This window comes from Lissotriton helveticus, chromosome 12 (genome assembly GCF_964261635.1).
Source record: "Lissotriton helveticus chromosome 12, aLisHel1.1, whole genome shotgun sequence".
Taxonomy (NCBI): Eukaryota; Metazoa; Chordata; class Amphibia; order Caudata; family Salamandridae; genus Lissotriton; species Lissotriton helveticus.
Window position 1 is genome coordinate 797,099,585 of NC_136073.1, and position 24,527 is coordinate 797,124,111.

Sequence of the window (24,527 nt, forward strand, 5' to 3'; positions counted from 1 at the left end):
AGAACCAGCCAGGAGTGGCAGAAGATATGCTGCAGCCCTTGGTAGGACTTGGTGGCACCTTTGCCCTGGGCACCTATAGTGCATGGTACAGGGGCTGACAAGGAGTCCATTTCCAATTGTGGTATGTGCCTAGGGTACATGGAATCCATTTTACAGAGAGAGCAGATGGCCTGGGACCCTGATTAGCAGGGAACCAGGTCAACTAAGTCAAAAACCAGCTAAACACAAGGAAAAAAAATCTGGGGTAACCATAGTCATGTAGCCACCTTCCTACAAATATTCAATAAATGCCTCCATGATTACTGCATCAAATATGCTCTGCAGTTTCCTGTCCCGTACAAGGGCAACACCTCCTTTTGGTCGTCACCAGACGATGCCTGGTCTTTTCTGGAACACAGAGGCATCACAACCCCTTCTGGGGTTAGGAAGGATTCTCCCATGAATTGATAACACATAGGCGTTGTAAGCCCTGTAGCAGGAGTCGCACACGTGGTCCAACCAAAGAACAAGCGACCAAAGAACAAGCACAAGCGGTGGCAGACGTGGTGCGACGTTTAGCAGCCCCCTCTGACACGGGATCGGACGCAGAGACCTAACTTGATGACTCCCCACTGTGACTGACTCACAAGTTGCTGAATTATTAAGTGATGGCCCACTTGTTACACTGCAGACAGCTGAGTAACTGCTATAGGCCTCAGGGGTAGTAGAGCTGTTGTTACTTATGTATTACACCTGTTATGAACAGTGTCTGAATGTGTGACATTACTGTTGATGCGATGGCTAAGGTGTGCGACTATGCATACACAGGTCCACTGCTGTTATCGAATAACTACCTCCACTTACCAAATAATGCTGGTATAGACTGTTAAGCTTTTATTACTTGTGTTGCATGAAAGTCTGTATGGCCGGTTGGTAAACTGGCTTGAGAATGGGAGTTGGGGGTTTCTTATATTTACCAAGTATTGTTTCCAGTATGGATAGTTTTTCCCTTTTTAGGTCTCGCCTGTCGATGCGCATGCGCATCGAGCAAGCGAGACTATAGGGGCTCATCGACTCTTTATCTAACTTGCAAGGAATCGTGGCGATTCCTTGCAGTGCCCGTGACTTTTAAGCTCAATGCGCATGTGCATTGAGCTTAAAAGCGCGTGCACAGCCGCCCGCATTCCTCCGACACCTTTGAAGTGAAGCTTAGCTTCACTTCAAAGGCCCGGCTTCTTCACACCCACATGCCGCTCTGCCCCGCTCCGCCCCCTCCCCTGAGTCATCCTGCCTGCCCCTTCCCGCCGTGTCGCATTTCTCCTCCCCCCTCCCCTCTCTTCCCTCCGTCTTGTTTCTTTTGGCGATGTTCTTGTTTGTTTAAGCACGTGAGGTTTTGTTAGCTGTCCCGATGTTTTATAGCCTTACACGTCTTACTCGCCTTTAAATCTGTAAGCAGACACTCGTTGTGTCACGTATTCAGCGCGGCTGCTGCTTGGGATCATGTGTTTTTTTTAAAAACAAGCAATTTAGTTATAGAAAGAGGAGGGCTCTATATGCTTTGTAACCTGTGTCGGACGTATTTCGCATGTTTGCTGCTTGGGATCAGGAGTTTTTTTGAGGACAATATGCTTTTAAACGTGTTGTACCCCCTGAATATAACTATTGTAGCTGATGCTAATTGAAAAGGATCGAGGAGGCTGCGCTGTTACAATCTAAATAGCAAAGTGCTCGAAATTATTATTAATGTGCAGCGCTACTCCGTGTGATATTTTGTTAGCAATCCCGATGTTTTATAGACTTTTTGGTAAAAAAAAGAAAGACGAGTGCCTTACTCGCTTTTAAATGTGTAAGCAGACACTCGTTGTGTCACGTATTCAGCGCAGCTGCTGCTTGGGATCGCATGTTTTTTTTAAGAACAAGCATATTTTAGTGGGCAGGCACAGGAGTTATTTTTACAATTCAAGCAGCGCTAAACATTTATGTGTGAGGTAATATACGGAGCTAACTAACAAACAGCACTTACGTTTATTACATTCCTAGCTATGGTATATTACAGATTTGCACTTTAAAATGTAAGGTTTTTAACTGTTAAACGGTGTGCGTCTTTATGCAGGTTTACTTATTGCCAATTTCACCCGTAGTTGTAACCGTGCTTTTTATCAGCACTATTTACATTACCTAAAACATATTTGTTTTGTTAGCACGGAATGATGTCTTTTTTGTACTGTGTATGATGTGCACAGATACAAAGCTACGCGCACAGAGGTAGCTAAAACTGGATTTGGTATCGTTGCCGCCACATCCCTTCTGATTTAGCATAAATGTAGTTTAAACCGCTGCCATGCAACTGAGGAACCGGTTCGGCTCTCTGGGAAACGCGGGCTCTATTGGTGCTGCACACCGGTTGGTTATTTAAACTATAGTATTTTCACCTCCTGCAATTGTGTTTAAAAATGTTTGGCATCCCGACAACATATGTCTACACCCTGTGGTATAACATACATTTTAAGTAGAGCTATGGCTGTGCATTGCGAACACGCCACGGTGATCTGTTTATTTTTACAGCAGAGACTGATGTTTTACGCATAAGAGCTTTTTATATTTACAAGTAAAATCCGTAGTACTGCTAGCGAAGAGCTCTGCAATAGGACTATTTAGTTTAAAATAAGCAGTCCGTGTGCGTGATAATTAATAAAAAAGAAAACATATAAATGTAGAAAACAAGTATATGCTATATAATAGTGTACTCCTTTGCCCTGTGCGTTTTGCACATGTGATACGTAATGCAAAGTAGCTTGCATGGCATGCTTTCTTGAGCACAGACGCACATCTTTATTGCGCTTCCTGGAGATAAGCATAAGTTTTATATTATGCTTTTGGTCCACCATAAAATTTATTGTGTTCTCTTTAGAAGTGGAGCTGGGGCGTGGGTTTTATCACTTTTCTCGCCGTTTGTTTACAAACCTGTTGCAGAGGTTAGCTGCATCTGGTACTTTGTTATAAATGTTGCGTTAAAGATGTATTGTGCGATAAATGTAGGCCTTATTTTCCTATGTCTTTTAATAATTGTGTATGCTTGGTATATAGTATTATACAGCTATTTGTGGTTTAACTGTATAGTTAAAAAAATACTGTTACAGCTTAAACAAAATATTGCAGAGGTTATGAGGGATTTTTAAACGTGTGGAATTTATCTAAAAAAATCTAGAGCCCCACACTCCTTTAAACCTGTAAGCAGACACTCGTTGTTCAGTGCATACAGCGCGACTGCCACTTGGGATCCGATGCTGTCTTTAAAGCATCAAATGTAGCTTTTAAAAACGGGGCCCCACACACCTGTCAACCCATATGCAAACACTCGTTCTGCAGCGCATACAGCGTGCCTGCCACTTGGGATCTAATGTTGCCTTTAAAGTGTCATTTAACCTTTAAAAAACGGGGCCCCACATGCCTTTCAAACCATAAGCAAACACTCGTTGTGCAGCGCATGTAGCATGTCTGTTGCTTACAATAAAGCAGCTCCCAGCTATGCATAAGTGGTTTTATTAATTACCCACCACATTATCACTCAGCACCACCACAGCACCACTCAGCAGCACCACAGCATCACTCAGCACCACCACAGCACCACTCAGCACCACCACAGCACCACTCAGCACCACCATATTATCATTCTGCACCACCACATTATCACTCAGCACCACCACAGCATCACTCAGCACCACCACAGCATCACTCGGCACCACCACAGCACCACTCAGCACAACCACAGCACCACTCAGCACCACCACAGCATCACTCAGCACCACCACAGCATCACTCAGCATCACTCAGCGCCACCCCAGCATCACTCAGCACCACCAGAGCACCACTCTGCACCACAACAGCACCACTCAGCACCACCACAGCATCACTCAGCGTCACCCCAGCATCACTCAGCACCACAACACCACCACTCAGCATCACCACATCATCACTCAGCGCTACCCCAGCATCACTCCGCACCACCACATTATCACTCAGCATCACCACAGTATCACTCAGCACCACCACATCACCACACAGCACCACCACAGCATCACTCAGCACCACCACAGCACCACTCAGTACCACCACAGCACCACTCAGCACCACCACAGCACCACCACATTATCACTCAGCACCACCACAGCACCACTCAGCAGCACCACAGCATCACTCAGCACCACCACAGCATCACTCAGCACCACCACAGCACCACTCAGCACCACCACAGCACCACTCAGCACCACCATATTATCATTCTGCACCACCACATTATCACTCAGCACCACCACAGCATCACTCAGCACCACCACAGCATCACTCGGCACCACCACAGCACGACTCCGCACCACCACAGCACCACTCAGCACCACCACAGCATCACTCAGCACCACCACAGCATCACTCAGCATCACTCAGCGCCACCCCAGCATCACTCAGCACCACCAGAGCACCACTCTGCACCACAACAGCACCACTCTGCACCACAACAGCACCACTCAGCACCACCACAGCATCACTCAGCGTCACCCCAGCATCACTCAGCACCACAACACCACCACTCAGCATCACCACATCATCACTCAGCGCTACCCCAGCATCACTCCGCACCACCACATTATCACTCAGCATCACCACAGTATCACTCAGCACCACCACATCACCACACAGCACCACCACAGCATCACTCAGCACCACCACAGCACCACCACAGCACCACTCAGTACCACCACAGCACCACTCAGCACCACCACATTATCACTCAGCACCACCATATTATCATTCAGCACCACCACAGCACCACTCAGCATCACCACAGCATCACTTAGCACCACTCAGCACCACCACAGCATCACTCAGCACCACCACAGCATCACTCAGCACCACCCCAGCATCACTCAGCGCCACCACAGCACCACTCAGCATCACCACATCATCATTCACCGCTACACCAGCATCACTCAGCATCACTCAGCACCACCACATTATCACTAAGCACCACCACATTATCACTCAGCACCAACACAGCACCACTCAGCATCACCAAAGTATCACTCAGCACTACCACAGCATCACTCAGCACCACCACAGCACCACTCAGCACCACCACATTATCACTCAGCACCACCACATTATCACTCAGCACCACCACAGCATCACTCAGGGCCACCACAGCATCACTCAGGGGCACCACAACATCACTATGCGCTACCACAGCATCACTGAACGCCACAGCATCACTCGTCGCCACCACAACGTCACTCCGCGCCCCCACAGCATCAATCTGTGCAACCATTCAACAACAACTGGTTCAAATATTTTCTCTCAATGTTTCAAGCTTTATTACAAATGTCACAAAAAGATGTTAATTTTTCACTTCTGTTCTTGGATTTTTGTCACAATAAAATACACTGAACATAATCTTCACAAAGGTTATTTACAAAAGTTTAAGCTATTGCCATTATAAATTACAATAACTTTTATTTAAGTATTAATTATAAAAAAAATAAAAGCCATTGTTATTTGTAATATCAATACATCTAATTCACGTAAATACAACACTTATTGCATTACAAATGCTATAGGTGTCACATTTGCGAAAGTTATAACTATTGGCATTGTAAATGACAAAGCTATTAATTTAGCTATTTTCAAAACCAACACATAAACAAAAAATGTGTCATTTACAATCCCCATAGCTCAAACTTCCCTAATGCGAGACCTATTGCATTGCAAATGCTTGTTGTAGACATATGATGTGCTGTGTGCAATGAGTGGGAGGGGGATATGGGGTGGAACAAAGGTATTAAGGTGGATTCCACACTCCTGTTGCAATGGTTATTGAAGTAGCAGCTACTGAGTCCTTGCTATTGTTACTGAGACGGAATCTAAGGGGACCAACAGGTTACACAAAGCGATGTTGTGTCCATCAATACCTCCGCAGGTGAAGGGTACAGATACCACTTCAAGGAACACTCCTGATTGCTGCAGACCTAGAGGCCATGATCAAGCTTTTGGCTGGGCACACTCATAGAGACCACATACTCCAGATATGCCAGGGGGGGTTTTAACTTGGGTGGTACCGGGAGTACCCCTAGAGGCGTTACACACCAAAGTTGACTCGGATGGACGGTATGTCGTACTAGAGGGTTTATTGGATGGTCTCCCTATGTCCCTCATATCTCTGTACGCACCCAACACTAATCCGGTTCCCTCCCTACACTTCTTAACTCCAGCACTACTGTGTAATACATTAGCACCTAGTTATTGGGGAGGAGATTTCAACTGTACCCCGGACCTGATTTATGAATGCTCCGTTCCCCTTTGAGTGAGGCACAACTGATTACCCTCACACAACACCTACAAAGATGGGCTACCAACACTTGAGTGAAGGACGCCTGGTGCAGTTTGAACCCGGAGTCTAGAGAGTTCTCACACTACTCTGCCTTACATGACATACATACTAGGATCGACCTTATTTCCTATTTTAATGATACCCTCACTAGAGGGACACGAGCCGCATACCTCGTAGGCACCTTTTCATACCACTGTCCTGTACAACTGCAAATGCGTTGGGTACGGGGTAGGCCAACAATACCTACATGGTGCCTTCCCTTGAAAGTGTTCCTTGACACTGCATTTTGTGCTTCACTCTCAGAAAATATGACTTCATATTTTCAAGAAAACTGGGGCACAGCCTCAGGAGCCGGGGTCGAGTAGCAGGCGTTCATGGCTGTACTTCGCGGGCACGCAATTAAAGCTATATACTTCACCAAATGAACCCAACCCAGGGATCTTCGCACCCTGGAAGCGGAATAACGTTGTTATTAATTATTAACTCTCACAGACCAATCATCCACAGCCCCACTAGCACAGCCAATTGTAATACTCTGGAGAAGCTGGGTGCACTAGAATACAGGGAACATTTGGCCAAGAAGCATGTGTAAGGTGATAAAGCTGGTAGACTCCTTGCATGGCTACCCCGCTCTGACTCTCATTAGAATCCGATTACAGCCATCAAGGATGGCACACGATGCATGCTTAACTCACAGGACAGCATTAAAGTGGCTTTCACTCATACTACGCTAATTTATACACAGCACCACAAGGGGGAGGACCAGGGTTTGATACAGGCCTTCCTAGACAGTGTGACTCTCCCCCGCACATTTGCCATACAACATGCAGGATTGGAAGCCCCAATCACTGACACGGATTTACGACGCAAACATACAGATGGATAGAGATAAGACCCCCTCAAAGGACAGCTGGCCACTGGAGTTTTACTCCACTTATAAATCACAACTTGTCCCACAGCTGCTCAAGACTTATACAAAGGCTTATACACTGGGAATATTGACCCCCACTCTCAGGGAGGCGGTATTGGTAGTTTTGCCCAAACCTGACAGTGATCCACTGGGGTCATATCGCTCCAATCCTTACTGAATTCGGACTATTAGATTTTTGGAAAGATATTGCCCAACCTGTTTATCCCAATAGTACAGCAGGTAGTGCATCCTGATCACAATGGGTTCATCCCTGGCAGGAATACCTTCCTGAACTTACGTTGGCTCTTTATGTTGATGAACTGGGCTCAGGAGACGGGTGTGCACACTTGGGTCGCATCCCTAGACATCGAGAAAACCTTCGACACGCTAGGGTGGAGCTATCTGATGGCCGTGCTTGGCAGATTCAGAATTGACCTAAATTCTTTAAATGGATCTCTCCTGTATAATTCACCTCTGACCAGTGTAAAAACTGGCACTGCATTCTCTGACTCCTTTAATATAAGGGCTGGCACTCGACAGGGAGGCCCGCTCTACCTGATTAGTTTCATGCTCGCACTGAAGCCAATGACTTCTGCACTTTGGCAACGCGCTGTGGGCTGGGGGATACAGGCAGAGGGTGGCCTAGGTGTCCCATATTATGAGTATTATTATCCAGCCGCACAATTACAATGGCGTACTCGTTGGCTGGTATGCCAAAATATGACTGAGCTGAGACACTGGTCAGGCAGAATACACCCATCTACGATGCTGGAATGGTTACTGGGGTCGGAGAGAGTTGTCCCTAAAGGGGCCAGGGATATACTCATGAAAACAGCCCGCTCATGCTGAAATACATATATAGTCAAAAGAAAACCCCAGCCCCCATATTCCCCTGAATTATCACTATGGGTAATGCTGAATTGCATAATCTTGGGCTCCTGACTGGAGGCCATAGCCTGAATCAATTCTGGCCTTACGACATGGGAAGGGGGAGGGGCTCTTCTCAGGCAAAATCCTTAGCACGTTCAAGAATCTGGTTGACGACTATGGTTTCCCACCAGGGTCTTTTCTCCTCTATGGTTCGCTAACCCTACATTTACACAAGGTATGGCATAGAACGCATGACAAACCAGATTCATCTAGACCCCTCCAGGTCATGCTCAGACATGGGACTGGTCGCGGCGCTATCACGCTACTGTATAATACCCTACGGGCGGATGGGGGCACGCCCCTAGCTGACCTTCGAGCCTTTTGGGATGACTCAACTTACCTACAAACAATGGACATAATGCATAGGGATCCTGAAATGCTTATTCATGAACACCAGACTTAAATCCACCCAATTCAATGACCTTCATCATACGTATCGCACACCCAGTAGATCGGCGCGCATGTATCAGGAAGCCTCGGACTCCTGTCTGTGCTGCCAGTCTGACGTGGCTGACTTTATCCACATGCAATGGTCATGCCTCCCGCTGGCCCCTTACTGGGCCACGGTGTCAGAAGTACTCTACGAAGCTGTAGGCTCTACACTACACATAGATGGGCTCCATTAGCTCTTGGGGATAACTTCGCACTCAGCTGCGCGTAAGGCTGCCAACAAATTCCTTGACTTGGCTCTGATCTGGGCTAGGCGCCGAATAGCAATGTGCTGTTGCCCCCACCCATTAAATTATGGCTTTCTGACCTGTTCGTTGGCATTATGGCGGAATAAACGTCAACACATGTTGTTGAAGCAGGTTGTCTGCCTTATTCTCACCTCCCCAATTTCCAGAGATTTCTGGAAGTTGTGGAGGCTCGGCAAAAGCAAGCCTCTTCCTGAATGCTCGCGCAGCGCTAGCCACATTGGTGGTCCAGGGGGGCACCAATCCTAAAAACCTGCCTCATGGATTGCGCTCCCCCGTCAGACCTTCCCCCCAACACGCGAGTGGTGATAGTGGATTAGATTAATCGCCCTGAACTATTGGCCTCCCCCTTTCCGTGTCCCAGTTGTGGTACTGCTTGTATCAGTCACACAATAATGTTATAAAGGCATGTATGCACACATTTTGCGATGCAGTGTATAAACTATGTACACTGTATGAAACACACTTCAGCGGACACGTGATACGCATCGCAGCTGTATTACCTCACCTAACAAATCTGTTCGGTGCCGACATATATGAGGTTTCCTAAAATGCCAATAAATATATATATATTTTTTAAACGGCAGGTCTCAAACCATGGTATTGCTTTGTGTTTTAGCCAGTGTTTGTTTCTAGCTGTTTCAGGCTTGCAAGCGTCTCTTTGCCTTTACCAAGGTCTGGAAAGATTGTTTCTGCCCATATACCACACAACAGAGATTGTGGAATTGGTTTGTCCTTTATTTCATTTCACTTCCCAACCCCTGGCCAAAGTCTAGAAGGGTTTGTGTTGCTTCCTTCAACACCCTGTTTTGCCCAAAGGACATTTGTGCATTAAAAAGACGTTTTTAAAATGTGTTTGCAAACGTTCTACCCCTGAAACTATTTTAAACTTTTACTGCCATGTCTAGGAGGGTGAAAGTCCGAGAGAACATTTGATCTTTTTTCATTATTTTTTCATTTTGTTCCATTCTTTCCGGGGGGAGGGGACATGACCTTGTAGACAGATGGCTTGCACCTTCCCCAGTCTATCTCAAGATAGTTTGCCCTCTGTGCCCCCATATTGTTCAAGGACTGGGACAAGTACCAGCTGCCTCTCTGTTTCCTATTTACTGCATGCATGGCAAAAGGCTGCCACCCTGGTGCCCTGTTCACAACTGAAAACAGACTATTTGGCCAGCTTTTGTCTGCCCGACCCTCCGTGGCCCCAAAAAAGCACTAGGGTAAAGAGGACAGGAGCTGCTAAAAGCAACTTTTGTATCCTGCTCGAAATTACAAAATTTTGGATAATCACAAGTAAAAAAACATTTTCAATAACTTAGCCATGATCTTATACCAGCCGAATTCGCTCAACCTGCGCTCTGAGATAAAAGACGAAATAATGGGCATACATTGTTTCGTGTTTTTAAAAAAACCCAGCAACAACAGCATTGATCTCTTCCTGTAAACTGAGGTCTGAATTAAATTTTATGCCTGGAGTAAAATATGAAGGTAATTTCGCAACTGCATTTTTGTTCTGGGTACATAGTTTTGTTCTTTCCACACGTGTTTGATGACGTGTCATTTTAGGTTATGTAACATTTTACAATTGTTTTTTTGGGGTATTGTATGCTGCTAGCTCACCTTTACACACACATACCTGATTCCGTCCATTGTTAAAGGGGTGAGTGGTTGAAACGTTTCAGCACTCCGTCCATCTTCTTGTTGTGTTTGCATTGTTCAAGATTAGTCACATCATTGTACTGGCATGACGTAACGTGGAATTATATGAGCTTGTAGGTTATGGGAGGGGAAAGGTTGAAGATAAGGTTAACTTGCTGTCTTAACTTCCATAATTCCTGTCTTTTGAGTTTTTCTGCTGTGGTCGATGTTCATCTGCCATCACCCATAGTTGATGTTTTTTTCGGTGCTATGCAATAAACTGGTAGATGTAGTGATATAGACTTGTATTGTCTTAAAAGTTATCAGTTGAAAGTGCCTTATTGTTACGACCCAGTGATGTTTGGTGTGTGTGGCTTTAATCCAAAAGCCGCATCTTGCACCCAGTGCCCAGGCTCGTGGTCCATGGCTTGTCCGCTTGGCCTCATTTTGTTCCTGACACGCTTCTTTTTTTTTTTCCGTTGCACTGATAATAATAATTATCATTTTTGCTAATAATTACCATTATTTTTTGTGTGATTCTCTGAGCTTCATAATTTTATCAGCCTTAATCTGCTGTTTGAGGTTCATATATTGCAGTCCACAAACAGGACAAGGTAATTTCTTTTAATTTTAAAGAGGATATGCTATCTCTCCAAGGTGATATCACATGGCATCTGGGTCTGCACCACCTTCAATCTTGCCCCCCACATGAGCTTGTTTCTTCAACATTTGGTTAATTAACTGTTTGCACGATGTTATATGAGCTGGACTAGCTGTATCAATCTGCAAAGTCACTTCTGTTTTACATTTTACTGATCACGATCATCGAAACTGTTAACAAAGTTAATCGGATTCATTCTAAATTTGAAATGTAGTTGGTACTCCAAAAGTTGATGAAATGTTTGCAAGCTTCATGATCAGTATAGCTGTACGTTTAAGCCCATCTGGTCACTTTCTGTAACACAATTTCCTCAAAACCTTCTTGGTTTATTCCATTGTTCTGTGTTCTTGGTTTGGCGCGTGGCTGTTCAGTTTTTCTTGGTGGGTAGTGCAAGATCTTTATATGGAACCTCAATTGTTAAATGATTCTTTATGATTCCTCCTCCACCAATTACCTTTCGCCACACTAGTACAGTTCGCTCTACCTCCGAATGGATGGCCATCAGGCGATTTCTCAAAATCAAATGCTATTATTATTATTCATATTTATTAATTTGTCTGATTCCAATATCAGCATGCCATCTTCTATAAAACCTATTTCCCTCAAATAGTATATGGTCAATTTCACTGAAAGCAAACTCTTTGGTCACAGGTGTGATTGTCTTTAGGTTTTTTTTTCCAAACAAGTATATGCCATTCATTGTCTGCACAATTCGATAGCATCCCTATCCAAACCTGGATAAGAGGTGGGCTTGACGCTCTGATTCCAGCTAGATGGGCCAGAGGGCGAAATTCGATCTCTAACCCCTGGTTCTCGGATTCTCTTAGAATACTCAGGAAGGAGTGTAAAAGAGCTGAACGTCTGTGGAGAAGGGATTATGACAATGACCTTAAATCTGTGTACTCGGCTAAATTAAAACACTACCATAAAATGATATGCTCCACACGCGCAAATTTTTACGCGGAAAAAATCAGGGATAGCTCGAACCCCACGAAATACATCTTCAAGATTGTTCAGGAGCTAAAAAACACCAAAACCTTAGTTTCACATGTAAACTCTACACAACAATGCGAGGACCTTGCTCACTTCTTTTTGAATAAAGTGCAGAAAATCTATGCCACCTTCCCTCAGCATTTCTCTGCTCCAGGTCCTGTCACGGTTAGAGAGGGGATATCTACTTTCACCATGATACCTGAGCTCTCGCGTGACGATCTTGTGAGACTCTGTAATAAGGTTAAATCAGGGTCTCCATCTGATCCTTTGAGGCCGGCACAGTTTCTGGATTCTATGGATCTTGTTCTGAAACCATTACAGCAGATCCTTAATTTGTCTTTTTCCACTTCAATAGTACCTCGGGCTTGGAAGCAAGCTCTGGTTTCTCCTATCCTTAAAAAGCCCACACTTGATCCCTCCTTGCCTGAGCATTTTAGGCCTATATCTTTGCTTCCATGGGTGGCTAAAATAGCCGAGGCTCATGTGAACGAGATGCTGGCTCGCCATATTACCCGTAACAACATTCTGGACCCGTCTCAAAACAGCTTCAGATCGGGTCATAGCACTGAGTCAGCTTTGGTGGCCTCCACGGAGTACTTAAGATCTATCCGTGACGCCGGTCAGAGTGCAGCGCTTATACTATTAGATCTTAGTGCTGCCTTTGATACGGTGTCTCATGACATCTTGCTGTACCGTCTGGAGGCTTTTGGGATCATGGATCAGGCCCTGGAATGGTTCCGTGCACTTTTGACGGATAGATCCTTCCGGGTCTCGGCGCCACCTTTTCGGTCTCAAGCCCATTCCATCGGCCAAGGGGTTCCGCAGGGCTCTGCGTTGAGCCCAACATTGTTCAACCTCTATGTTCAACCTCTCGCGGCTGTGGCTAGAGAGTGGGGCCTAACGTTAGTTTCGTACGCTGACGATACCCAGCTGATTGTCACCTTGGCTGAAGGTCCCTCTGCCGCTGCCTCAAGGTTCAGAGATGGGATGACTGATGTTGCCCAATGGATGGCTGAAAATTGCCTCCAACTAAATGCCACTAAGACCGAGGTGATGCTGGTAGGGAAAAACATCTCCCTTTGGAACGAACAGTGGTGGCCAGCCTCCTTAGGCACTATGCCTGCTTCCAAGCCAGTAGTCAAGAACTTGGGAGTATGGCTGGATGCAGATCTTAATTTTCAGTACCATACGAAGAAGGTGGCAGCGACTTGTGTGGGCGTGTTGAGGGGCCTTCGCCCTATTCTGAAGTTTTTTTCAGCGCCTGTTCGGCAGCTTATCATCCAGGCTACAATTCTATCGCGCTTGGATTATGCCAGCGCGCTTTTTTTGGGCGCAAATAAAGCTGAGATTATGCGTCTTCAGCGAATTCAGAACTCAGCAGCCCGAGCTCTTGTCGGACTGCCCTGCAGATGTTCCGCTAGAGCTACGATCAGAGCCTTACACTGGTTACCGATTCAAGCTAGAATCCAGTTTAAGACACTCTGCTTAGCGTTTAAAATCTTGAAAGGTACTAGCCCTGAGTTACTTCGTCCATTCCTAACTCCGTATATTCCTCAGCGTAACTTGCGTTCCTTAGGCCAACATCTGGTAAACACGCCTAAGATCAGACTCTGCCGTGTTGTAGGTCGTTCCTTTCGACTGTTGGCAGCCAAACTGTGGAATTCCCTGCCGGCATCTATCCGTAGCATCGATGAGCTTCTCCCTTTTCGGAAAGCCATCAAGACTTTTCTTTTTCCTCTGACTTAGGTCCTTTTCTCTTGCAGCTTCCTTTTCTGGTTCAATGATACGGTTAGCGCCGGGACGCCCCTTGGCTGGGGCAGCTGCGCGCTCAAACAAACAAATCATTAACACATTAACCAGTCGCTGCCATCAAATGCCACGTACACCACCTTTTCCCAGTTTCACCAATGCCAGATGTGACTCCTGTCCTTCGTGGACCACGAAGGCCTACAGCGCGCGTCACACCAAGCAGCGTGCGTCACAGCAAGCAGCGCGCGTCACACCAAGCAGCGCTCGTCACACCAAGCAGCGCTCGCCACGTGTCATGCCAAGCAGTGCGCGTCACGCCAAGCAGCACGCGTCACACCAAGCAGTGCGCATCACACCAAGCAGTGCGCGTCACACCAACTAGTGCTAACTTGTGTGTCAAAAGAGAAATGTGTGGAAGGCAGGCTAGCTGCAGGAGGGTCTGGGGTGAAGTGATAGGGCAGAAAAAACTCCGGAATTGTCAAAGGAAAGGGCGGCAGAATGAGAAGGCAAAAGAGTCCAAGAGGGATAACTGATATGGAAAAGCTAAATGTCTAGGAGATGAAGGAAAAGGGAAAAGAAAATGAAGGAGAAGGGAGCTGAAGCAAAATGTTAATTTAAATATAGGTGTACGACCCTTTTACTACGGGAGCTGAAAACAGCCGTAAAAGCAGAGTTCGCGCCGAAACAGGTACGGAACGGCCCCCCCCGGGTCCGGTGCGTACACCCCATGATCGCAGGGGTACGGTGCGTACCCCTGCGATCATGGGATGTACGCACCGTACCCCATGTACGATGGGTGTACGCACCGTACCCCATGTACGATGGGTGTACGCACCGTACCCCATGTACGATGGGTGTACGCACCGTACCCCATGTATGATGGGTACACCCATCGTACCGCATGTGTACGAGTCGTATGGTTCACGGTTTCAGCCTTCCAATACGTACGGATCGCAACGATTCGGACGGATTCACGAAATACGGATCGTACTACGTGACTTGGACGGACGGGTACGATTCGTACGTAGAGGGCTCCGGATAAAAATCGTACGGACGTTTTTTTTCCCCGAATCTGAATCGACCCCTTAATGATGCACAGCCCTAAGCCCTGAAGGAAGAATAAGAATGCTCTGATAACTGTAGAAGAGCCGCTTGCAAGACGGATCTCTGCGCACAAAATCACTACAAGGTGCTTTCTGAGGCAGAGAAGGCTCTTGTCACAGATGTTACCTGCATGATCCATGGAGGTATCAAGTGGGAAAGGCACAGTAATACCAATGTAGTTCTAGGCCACCAGGTGCTTTCTGAAAGGGGAGACTGCCCCAGAGCCCTTACTCATCAGCAAAGTGGCTTTGTGAAGCTACAGCTAATTAAACACAAGGCTTCTCTTGAGCTGCACTATACATGAAGGACTAAAGGCTTTGGCAGGTGGCAATATATCAGATTGAATAAAGTTTTACCAGTTCTCCTCTTTTTGGAGGGTAAGACAGGGAAATAGCTTAGCAGCCTTCTGTGAGGAAAGAGTTTGATCAGTTAAGCTTGAGCTTCTCTAGAAGGATGTCTTGGCCACTGACATCCCAGCATCTGCCCAGTTTCCATGCTCTCCAGGTGCACCTGAGCATGGTATAGGAAGCAAGTGAATGCAAGACAGAGAGGAGACAGACTGATGCGAAGAAGGACAGTCAGGGCTCCAAGGGTGAGGTACCAGGAAGGATTGAAGTGGATGATGCATTGGCTGCGGTGGCCGACCTGTCCACTGGTGGGCCCAGAGAAGAGCACATGATGCCCAACTCAGCCAGAATGGGTGATCATCAGATGGCTTAACCATGTGCCAGGATTAACCACAAACCATTGTCACCATCAAACTATGCTAGATGCTCACTGCTGCTGTTTTCCTTCTCCTGTGTGAGTGTAGGTGGTTCACATTGATGCTTGCGAAATCAGATTGTATTTACATGGGTGTTCCCAGAAGAGATTTGTGAGGATCATCAACTAAAGTTCTTATCAAACTTACTAGAACATGAATGCAGCATTCTTACATATTTATTTACTCATTTAGGTATTTTCTGCAGCAACTGATATTTTGCCTTGAAGCGATTTCAGAACCTTTGTGACAAATACAATTTGGGCCGTGGATGAATTTAGTACAAAAAGCGGGGTGCAGCTGCATAAAAAGAGGGGTTGAGACCACTGTTGAAGAGGTAGATAGGTCTCCCAGTAATAGGTTTGCAGCAGACTAAAGCACATTGTTATTTACTGTCAGTGACGACTTGATGTGAAAAGGGTCACTGGAATTATGTGGCAGAAGAGGGCCACATTATGCAGGAGGGTTGAGTAAGTTATGCGGCAAGAAATGGCAGATTATGTGGCATAATGCAGCACATTTTAGAATTGTATTTCTTAATAATTTTGCCATTTTTAAGCTTGGTAAGATTGTCTTGGCATTGGTCGTACCTCATTAGTACCTGTTTAACACCCAAATATAGCCATAAGCAGCAGAAAAGTGTTTAGTTCAGCTTTGCAAAGGGCCTTCCACTGCGCTGCAACATGTGTCGCTGCAGTTTTAGTATCTGTTGATCCGTTTGAGCTAGAAACAAAATGTTTTTTGTTAGAATCTGCAGATTATGCAGCAGATGATTGATTATGTGGCAAATGTGGTAAATCTATAACTATGCGAAAATCTCCGCTGTCGCACAATTCCATCATTCCAGTGGCCCTGGTTATTGTAAGTGTGTTCTGAAGAGCAGGTTGTTAGGCCACTTCATATGTTTGTCCCAGGGGACTTTTGTTTCACAGATTCGTGTCTACCCAGAAGGGAGACCCTGACAGAGCATAGTGTAGCTTCTTCAGTAGCCCAATCCATTAGCCAAGGATCATTTCTCTTGGTGCAGAATATTGGGACACGGACAGGTGAATGGTAAGCCCTTCAGTGTGCGCTCGCGCGTTCATGTTGGGGCGCATTTTAGCCACCTATGTTAGCACTCATCCAAGGGGTTCAAGGACCTTATCTTTGAGTCAGGTCTACTTTAAAAGCACTATGGAACTTTCCTGTCTTCATTTACATGCGGTCACTTTCCACTCTGTAATGCATACTGTGTGACTGTCACATTTTTACTTTCAATCTTTAACCTTCAGTAGTCATTTTGGCCTGTGCCATTCACCATACATGTCGACTCTTTACCTTTGTCTCAATGCCACCCTGTAAATTATACTTCTCACATTAGCTCGTGTGATTTTCAACCCCTCTCTTTACAGAGTGCACTTCCTTCTTTTTAACTTGCATCTTGTAAACTCCCCTCTATATTTTAGGCCTTGTAACTTTACTCTGAAATGTACATATAGTAACCTGAGCTCTCATCTACGCTGTGTAGCGTTCAAAGGGGGTTTTACTCTGTGTCTCTTCGAATAGTGAGTATAAAGAGCATCCTTTGATACTTGTGACCGCTCAGTGCACAACTGTTAAGACGTGATCTTTTAGACCAGGGTCTCCAACCTTATCTGTAATGAGATCTATTTATGTTCATTAAAAGTCCTCCTGAGCTACCTATATTATACTATGAGAATAAAAAACTGGAATGGTTTATTGTAAAACTAGAAGAACTAGTTCAATGCCTTGAGATAAAATTAAAAAGGGATAAGCCCATAAGGGCAAAACAATTAAACCGTGGTAATGGGTTCTCTGTGGCATGCCAAAATAAAAAAAGGGAGATAAGAGCTGAACAAAGGAAACAAAAAAAGAAGTTTACACAAGAGAGACATGACTACCTAGCTAAGCTGAAAAAAGAATTCAAGCAAATGGTACTTGATGCAAAAAGGTCACACAAAGAAAAATGCTGGCTAGAACTTTTAAATGCCATAGAGAATAAAAATCTAAGGCAATTCTGGCGGCTAGTAAAGGCGGCAGCTGGAACAACAGAGGGCGAATTAAGCTGTGTGGTGAGTGAGGCAGCATGGGATTCCTATATAAGAGAATTGTACGGGGCGAGGGGACCTAGAGAGGAGATGGTGGCCAAAACATGGCAAGTAATCTCAGAAGATCTTCTAGTTAAATTTAATGAAGAACAAGTCGAACTCACAATTAAAGAACTTAAGCTAACCCGGGCAGCAGGCCCAGACAATTTACCTGCAATAATTTTAAAGACCGAGGTTAAATGGTGGGCAAGATTCCTTGCAAAGATGTTCCAGGTAGTGCTAAAAGAAGGAGTAATGCCTCCAACTTGGAAGGGGGCCATAATCAGGCCGATCCATAAGAAGGGGAGCAAAGATGCGCCAAAAAACTATCGACTGATTAATCTCCTAGACATTGGAGAAAAAGTATTCTCTAAAATTGTCCTAAAACAACTGAATACATGGGTTGAGGCGTGCCAAATAATTCCCATAGAACAGGGCGGTTTTAGACCGGGCCACTCGACAATAGACCACGGGTTTGCCCTATGGGCGATGGCGAGGAAGTCGACGGAACAAAATGGCAAGCTATGCTGTTGTTTCGTCGACTTCAAAGCAGCCTTTGACTCTGTGGACCGAGCTAGCCTATGGGATGCATTAAAGAGGCTAAACATCCCAAAAGATCTACTTACTATAATAACGGAACTCCATAGGGAAAATTGGGGGCAAGTAATTAAAGATACTGGGGGCTCCCTAACTCCCAAAATACCCATCGCCAACGGGCTAAGACAGGGCTGCGTCCTGGCCCCCCAGCTTTTCTCGATTTTTTTGTCAGATCTCCCGGCACACCTTGAGGTGGAGGGTAGTGCCAGCCCCAAAATGGACGGAAACAAGATACCCTGCCTATTGTACGCGGATGACCTGGTGATAGTAGACCAGACTGAGAGAGGCCTCCAAAGGAAGCTAAATGCTTTCAAAACTTACTGTGCCAACAAACTCTTAACCATCAATCTGGAAAAAACTAAAACCCTATGCTTTGGGAAAAAGCCAAGCAGATTCAGTTGGTACATAGGGGACCTCAAACTAGAGTCAGTAAATGAGTACCGATATTTGGGTATCTGGTTTGATAGGTCTTTAAACTGGTATACTCACCTGGAAACGCAAAAAGCAAAGGCGCTCTCCTCCATATGTGGCCTAAAAAGGTTCAATGGGGACTATGGCGAGAAGTCACACCGACCATTGCTTAGAGCCTTTGACGCAATGATCCCCCCGCAAGTTTTATATGGCGCAGAGATCCTTTATTTGAGCGGTAAGGGATCTTGGGACCTGATGGAGGGAAACTGCATAAAAAGGCTCCTATCTCTTCCTCAATCTGCAATGATACAAGCCATCAGAACTGAAATAGGTACAAAGTCCTGGGTGATATTAACCCAGATGGCTGTGATCAGATTCTGGAAGAGATTAGATGACCCCGAAAGTAAAAAAATAGCATATTGGTGTCGCAAAGAAATTCAGAAAAGCGAGTTAAAATGGGCAAAGTCCAGTAGGGAAAAATTGAAGGGAATCTGCAATGCACTTGAGATCGATTTGGATCTGAGTTCTTATCAAATCCTTATCTCTAAAGGCGATCTGAAGCAAAGGGGGAAAGAGGTCTCGAAATCAACTGATATAGGTTACCTAACTAAGAAAAAATCTGTGGCGCATATGCTAAATGCGTGGCCCCAGGAAAACTGGTTCCCATACCTCGATAGATTACCCAATCGTGGCTTCAGGCAAGAGATCCTGAGGCTTCGAATTGGTATCAACCCATGGGTAACAAACAGAGACCTCAATATAAGAATGTTAGATGAGGAAGGTTACTGTAGGTGTAACTTGGGAACCAAGGGTGATCTGATGCATTTTTTGTTAGACTGTGCGGTACTCTTAGAACAGAGAAAAATGTGGCTGCGCCCAGTATTTATAAAATATGAGGTAAAAACAAGGTTTCAGGCGGCCAGCCTCCTATCTGAAATCCCCTACTTGGATATTGTAATAGCCCTCGGGAAATTTTTAAAGGAGGCCCAGAGTGCGCTGAGGGCCAATGAATAACTTGTAGTACTGTATTTTTATTCTAGCGGAATGAATTCTTGGAGTGATAAGAATGTGTATAGGTTTTAAAATTTGTATATTCCTTTGTATTTTTGATAATGGTGTGTATGATATTTTTAACGGACAAGTTTTAAAAATAATAAGTGTATGATTTTATGATGCATACTCCACTCGGCGTTTTACTCACTGTATTGTTTAAAGACTAAGGTCATAATAAACATATATTTTGACTTGACTTGACTACCTATATTATACTGTTATTTTATAGTTATCACATCGGACCAGATTACATTAGTGGCCACTGTATGCCAAGATTACCACAGTGATCACTCCAGTGCATCAAGCATTGTTGCCAGCAGTGAAGTAAATATTGTGTCAATGTGGAATGCCTTTAGCTGGGTAGTACATGACAGTCATTGTTGCAATGACCATAACACTAAAATATGAGGAATAAATCTCCCCAACACCTTTTGATTTGTATTACTCAATTATCAACTTTAAATTGTTTTGTGAATCTCAACCGTTTTCCTAAAAAAAAAAGCAGTTTATGAGCTCTGACGACACACACATTTTCATCTAGACTACATGCTTTTTATTTTGATATACATCTATGTTGATTCAAGACTTTATTTGGTATGTAAAAACAACCATACAAGTAATCAACAATAAAACAATTGCACATAATTATGATCATAAATAAAAGCAACACCAATTACACATTGTACTCACAAATGACCATGCCAAAAGTACATGTTTAAAAATTATTTAAAAAAAAAAAAACATCTTCCATCCAATTTCCATAAAATTCATTGTAGTATCAAAAACAAATATTTTTGAGTATATTGATTGCTTGTATAATAAAAAGTGCGGCATTAAGGCAAACCGTGCATCATTTACCTCAAGCATATATTTCGGGGCACCAATATGCAATCTAATGTCTTGTGCAAGCAGAAGAGGTTTTAAATTATAGTGCCTAAACTTAGAATGGAAATCACAGAATAGCATAAAGTGCATAGTGCTTTACATCGCAAAGCCAGGGAGTCTTATCTGGGGGACAGGTTTTCATGGAGGGGAAGGCAACTAGATGATGGTCAATCCCTAGTCTAAATTTGAAACATAAGTTAGATAACTTTGACCGCCCTCCTTTCAGCGCAAGTGAAAGGTAGAATATAACGGTTGGTTCCCTCCCTCACGTCTCACCCGAACTTTCCTTTTATAGGTCATAAAGGTGTCTTTAATAGACCGTTTGGTGAGTGGTGTTACTAATGGGGGGGGTTAGACTGAATTGGCATCTTGAATAAGTCAGTATAAATGGAGTTGATATAACTTAGCCAGGGAAAATTTAGACTGTACTTAACTATCCTGAAACCTCCACCACACTTTTATTTTATGTGCAGGGCACCAAACTCCTCATTTATCCATTTTATGGCATGGTGTGTCTCTTCTGGCTCATCATTCTTCTTGCTCTGCTTTGCATGGCAAAAGGACACGTCGATGCAGTATCCTGGCAAATTATTTTCTTCTATTGTTGTGGTGGCATTAGGAAGATGCCTTTGGGTATTGATGTATTGTACTTGTGTTGCGCCGTTAGCTCCTGGGGGGCACGTGCAAGTGGTAGACGAAGAGGATGAAGATACGTTAGTTATGTGGGTGGTGCTGACGAATCTTTCATGGAATTGAGAGGTTGGCATTTCGTGGATTTGAGAGTATGGATGCTCCAGTGAAGATTCCTTAGATGGATTTTCCTTAGATGAAGAATGTGGGGCTTACAAGCTGCAGGAGAACTTGAATGCAAGTTCTTTTGTGTTCTCCGGACCATGATGTAACGTGGTCTTGCAAGTAGAGTGAGGAACTTCGATCAGCTGAAGTCTTGTGAGTGCTGGTGTCATATTTGTACCTCAATAGGTGAAGAACTACTTATTTTTGGAAGTTTAGTTGGCCTATATTTAGAAGAAGAGTTGGGTGCAGTTTTCCCTGGTGCGCGATCGCACAGCGCCATCTTGGTGAGAGAGAACTTACACATGGCAATGCCTGTTGTTTGAGGGTTGATATGGAGCTTGCATGTCCAGGTGAAGAGATCCGCCTACTGAAGGCTGAAGACAGTGCAAGTTCTTGGATCTGCTGTTTGTGAGTTTGCTGAGATCTCGCCGTTGTGACGGTCAGGCTTGACTACAGTAATCGTGAGCACCATCCTATAAGAGAGGAGAAGATGCAGGGAATGACTGTGATAAGAGCTTGCGCTAAGGATTTTGTCAAAGAAACTGAACAGGACTTCTCTATGGCACGTATAACAGTGAGCCATTACGCTGGAGATGTTGTATGACAAGGACAAGAACTTTGAGCTGTCTGGTTTGACAGACCACCAACTAACACGTCATAGCATAATGCCATCTTAGTATGTCACTCTTTATAAAATGTTTAACTGTTTCTACAACCCTGGCTTACTGAAACAGGCCCATTCACCCATTTTTCTCCTCCCACATGCTATTTCCACTTTAGGCTCGCGCCGGGACGCTCTTTGAGTAGCTGTATGCGTTATAAACCTCTATAACATTCACTTACACTCCATGACCCTGAGTAGACGCACACATCACAAATTGGAAGAATTTGACGGCAGTGCCGAAAAGTAGGTTTTACGTCCCTGAGATCCAAGGAAAACTGTGATGAAAGCCCTCCGCCGAGCTGGGCCGCAGAGTATATTTGTGGAGTCTCATTAATCCTTAAAGGAATGAGTGCCAGTTAGGTTCTGAACACACATGTTGCATGCTCAGTTGAAGCTTATTTGATGACTTGCTTAGTGATACTCACCGACCCTTCTCTATGCCTTCTAGCACCGTGCTGGGCACTGACCTCCCTGATCTGGAAGTGCTGTGCAGGTCCCTGGTGAAGGAGAAGTTGCCCTTCGAGAGGATTTCTGTGACGCGGGACGATCTGAAGGAACTATTTCAGGTGACCTGATTAGTAAGGGATTGTAGCTACGCTTTGTCTGCTGTTTGCACAAGTTACATGCTCAAGCGTGCCAAGCCCAATGCTGAGTTCTATAATACCCGGGATTACACATCATCCCCGGCCCCTCTCTAGCTGCATGGTTTCATCTTTGTCCCCATCTGTTCAACTGGGATGCACTTAATGCATAGGCCATGCTCATCTAGAAAGAGAATAGTTTACAACAAAAGGGAGAGATCTACTAAGAGGAGTGGTAGGTCCAGCCACAGCTAGTGCCCTCAGCTGAAGAGTAATCACAAGAAGGGCTGTGCTGTTCCTAAAGACTATAAGGAATGTACAAGACTACAAAAGTGTGGGATGTTGTAGGGTCTCATAGAGTCCTACGATTGCGAATCCATTTTGTTGGATGTAATGCCCTCACAGACCCTTTCAGGTGTCATGCTTCATCATCTGGGCTTGCTCCTCGTTGGGTCGGCGGTGCAATACCCAACAGGCAACACCTCAAAGAGGGGCTCTTTGGCGGAGATCTTTTATCCAACAGCCGTATAGATGAGGTACGGGTGGGGGGCCAGAAATGCGTAGACGTGTGTAAGTGGTTAAAATAAAGCTAGGAGTACCGGGAATGACTTTATTCTGGAGGTCCCCTACTTTAATTAAAATCAAGCTAAATATGTATGTACTCGCTGAGATATTATGCTACCAAGTTACGAGTCACAAATTAGTGTGTGCTGTAGTTGGTCGACATGTTTCTCGCTATCTTGCAGTAGCTCGCGATTCTTCAGGACCTACAATTGAAACTAAGTGTTCTAGTCAACTGTCTACGTCAAGGTGATTGGTATCTTATTCAGAATACATTGCAGTTTAATATGTACACAGAAAAATTAGTGTTTCCTGCATGATACCTGTGTTGGGCTGCTTCCGGCGGCGAGGGGTAGGTGCTAGACGCTACTACACGGGATTACCAACCAGATATTGGATTACCCGCTGTTGTACCCACGGGAAATCTGTTGTTGCCTGCACATTTAGCCAATTAGGTAGAAGCAGCCCAACACAGTAAAGTAGGGGACCTCCAGAATAAAGTCATTGTAGTCTTGTACATTCCTTATAGTCTTTAGGAACAGCACAGCCCTTCTTGTGATTACATCTAGAAAGAGAAACACCTTTGTGCCCCACTTGTGTTTCATTTGAACACCAGTTTTTCTGTGTGTCTATTAAAAAAAGAGAAATTGGTGGTTATCTGCATTCATGTTGGTGTCCCGATTACTACAGTCAGGATGCTATTTTGTAAAAAGGCAATTTAGACTTAAAGATTTGAAAGAGAGTAGAAACAAGTGCACTTAGATCATTGATTTGCTTTCTCATTTTTTTAAACTAATTTTTATTGCAACACTGCACAGATATTGCATTACATGTAGCTCTTACAGTCTATAATGTATCAGTGGTTGGCTAATTCTTTTTTGTTTTTTAGATCAGTGCATTGGTACAATGCATTACATAGGGCCAATAACTTAGCCTTGTGTCGTATTAAATCCCCTGTTTTCTGAACTTTATTCTCCCACGTGGTCCGCTGTCAGTGGGGAGGTGACTGTCATTGAATGGTGTGCATGTCACCCCTCTACTTTCGTTCCACGCTCAGTGGTCGGATAATTCTTAACGTGATATATCACAGCTGTC

The 24,527-nt window shown here is 44.8% G+C and overlaps 1 protein-coding gene across 1 annotated transcript in view; it reads left to right on the forward strand.

Moving 5' to 3' along the window:
- The window catches only part of TARS2 (threonyl-tRNA synthetase 2, mitochondrial), a 180,001-nt gene that overhangs the window by 44,038 nt on the left and 111,436 nt on the right, over nt 1-24,527 (forward strand). Inside the window, exon 6 of the mRNA XM_078671425.1 lies at nt 22,739-22,856. Within this exon, the coding sequence (XP_078527551.1) occupies nt 22,739-22,856 (118 nt within the window). The remainder of the gene's footprint in view (nt 1-22,738; nt 22,857-24,527) is intronic.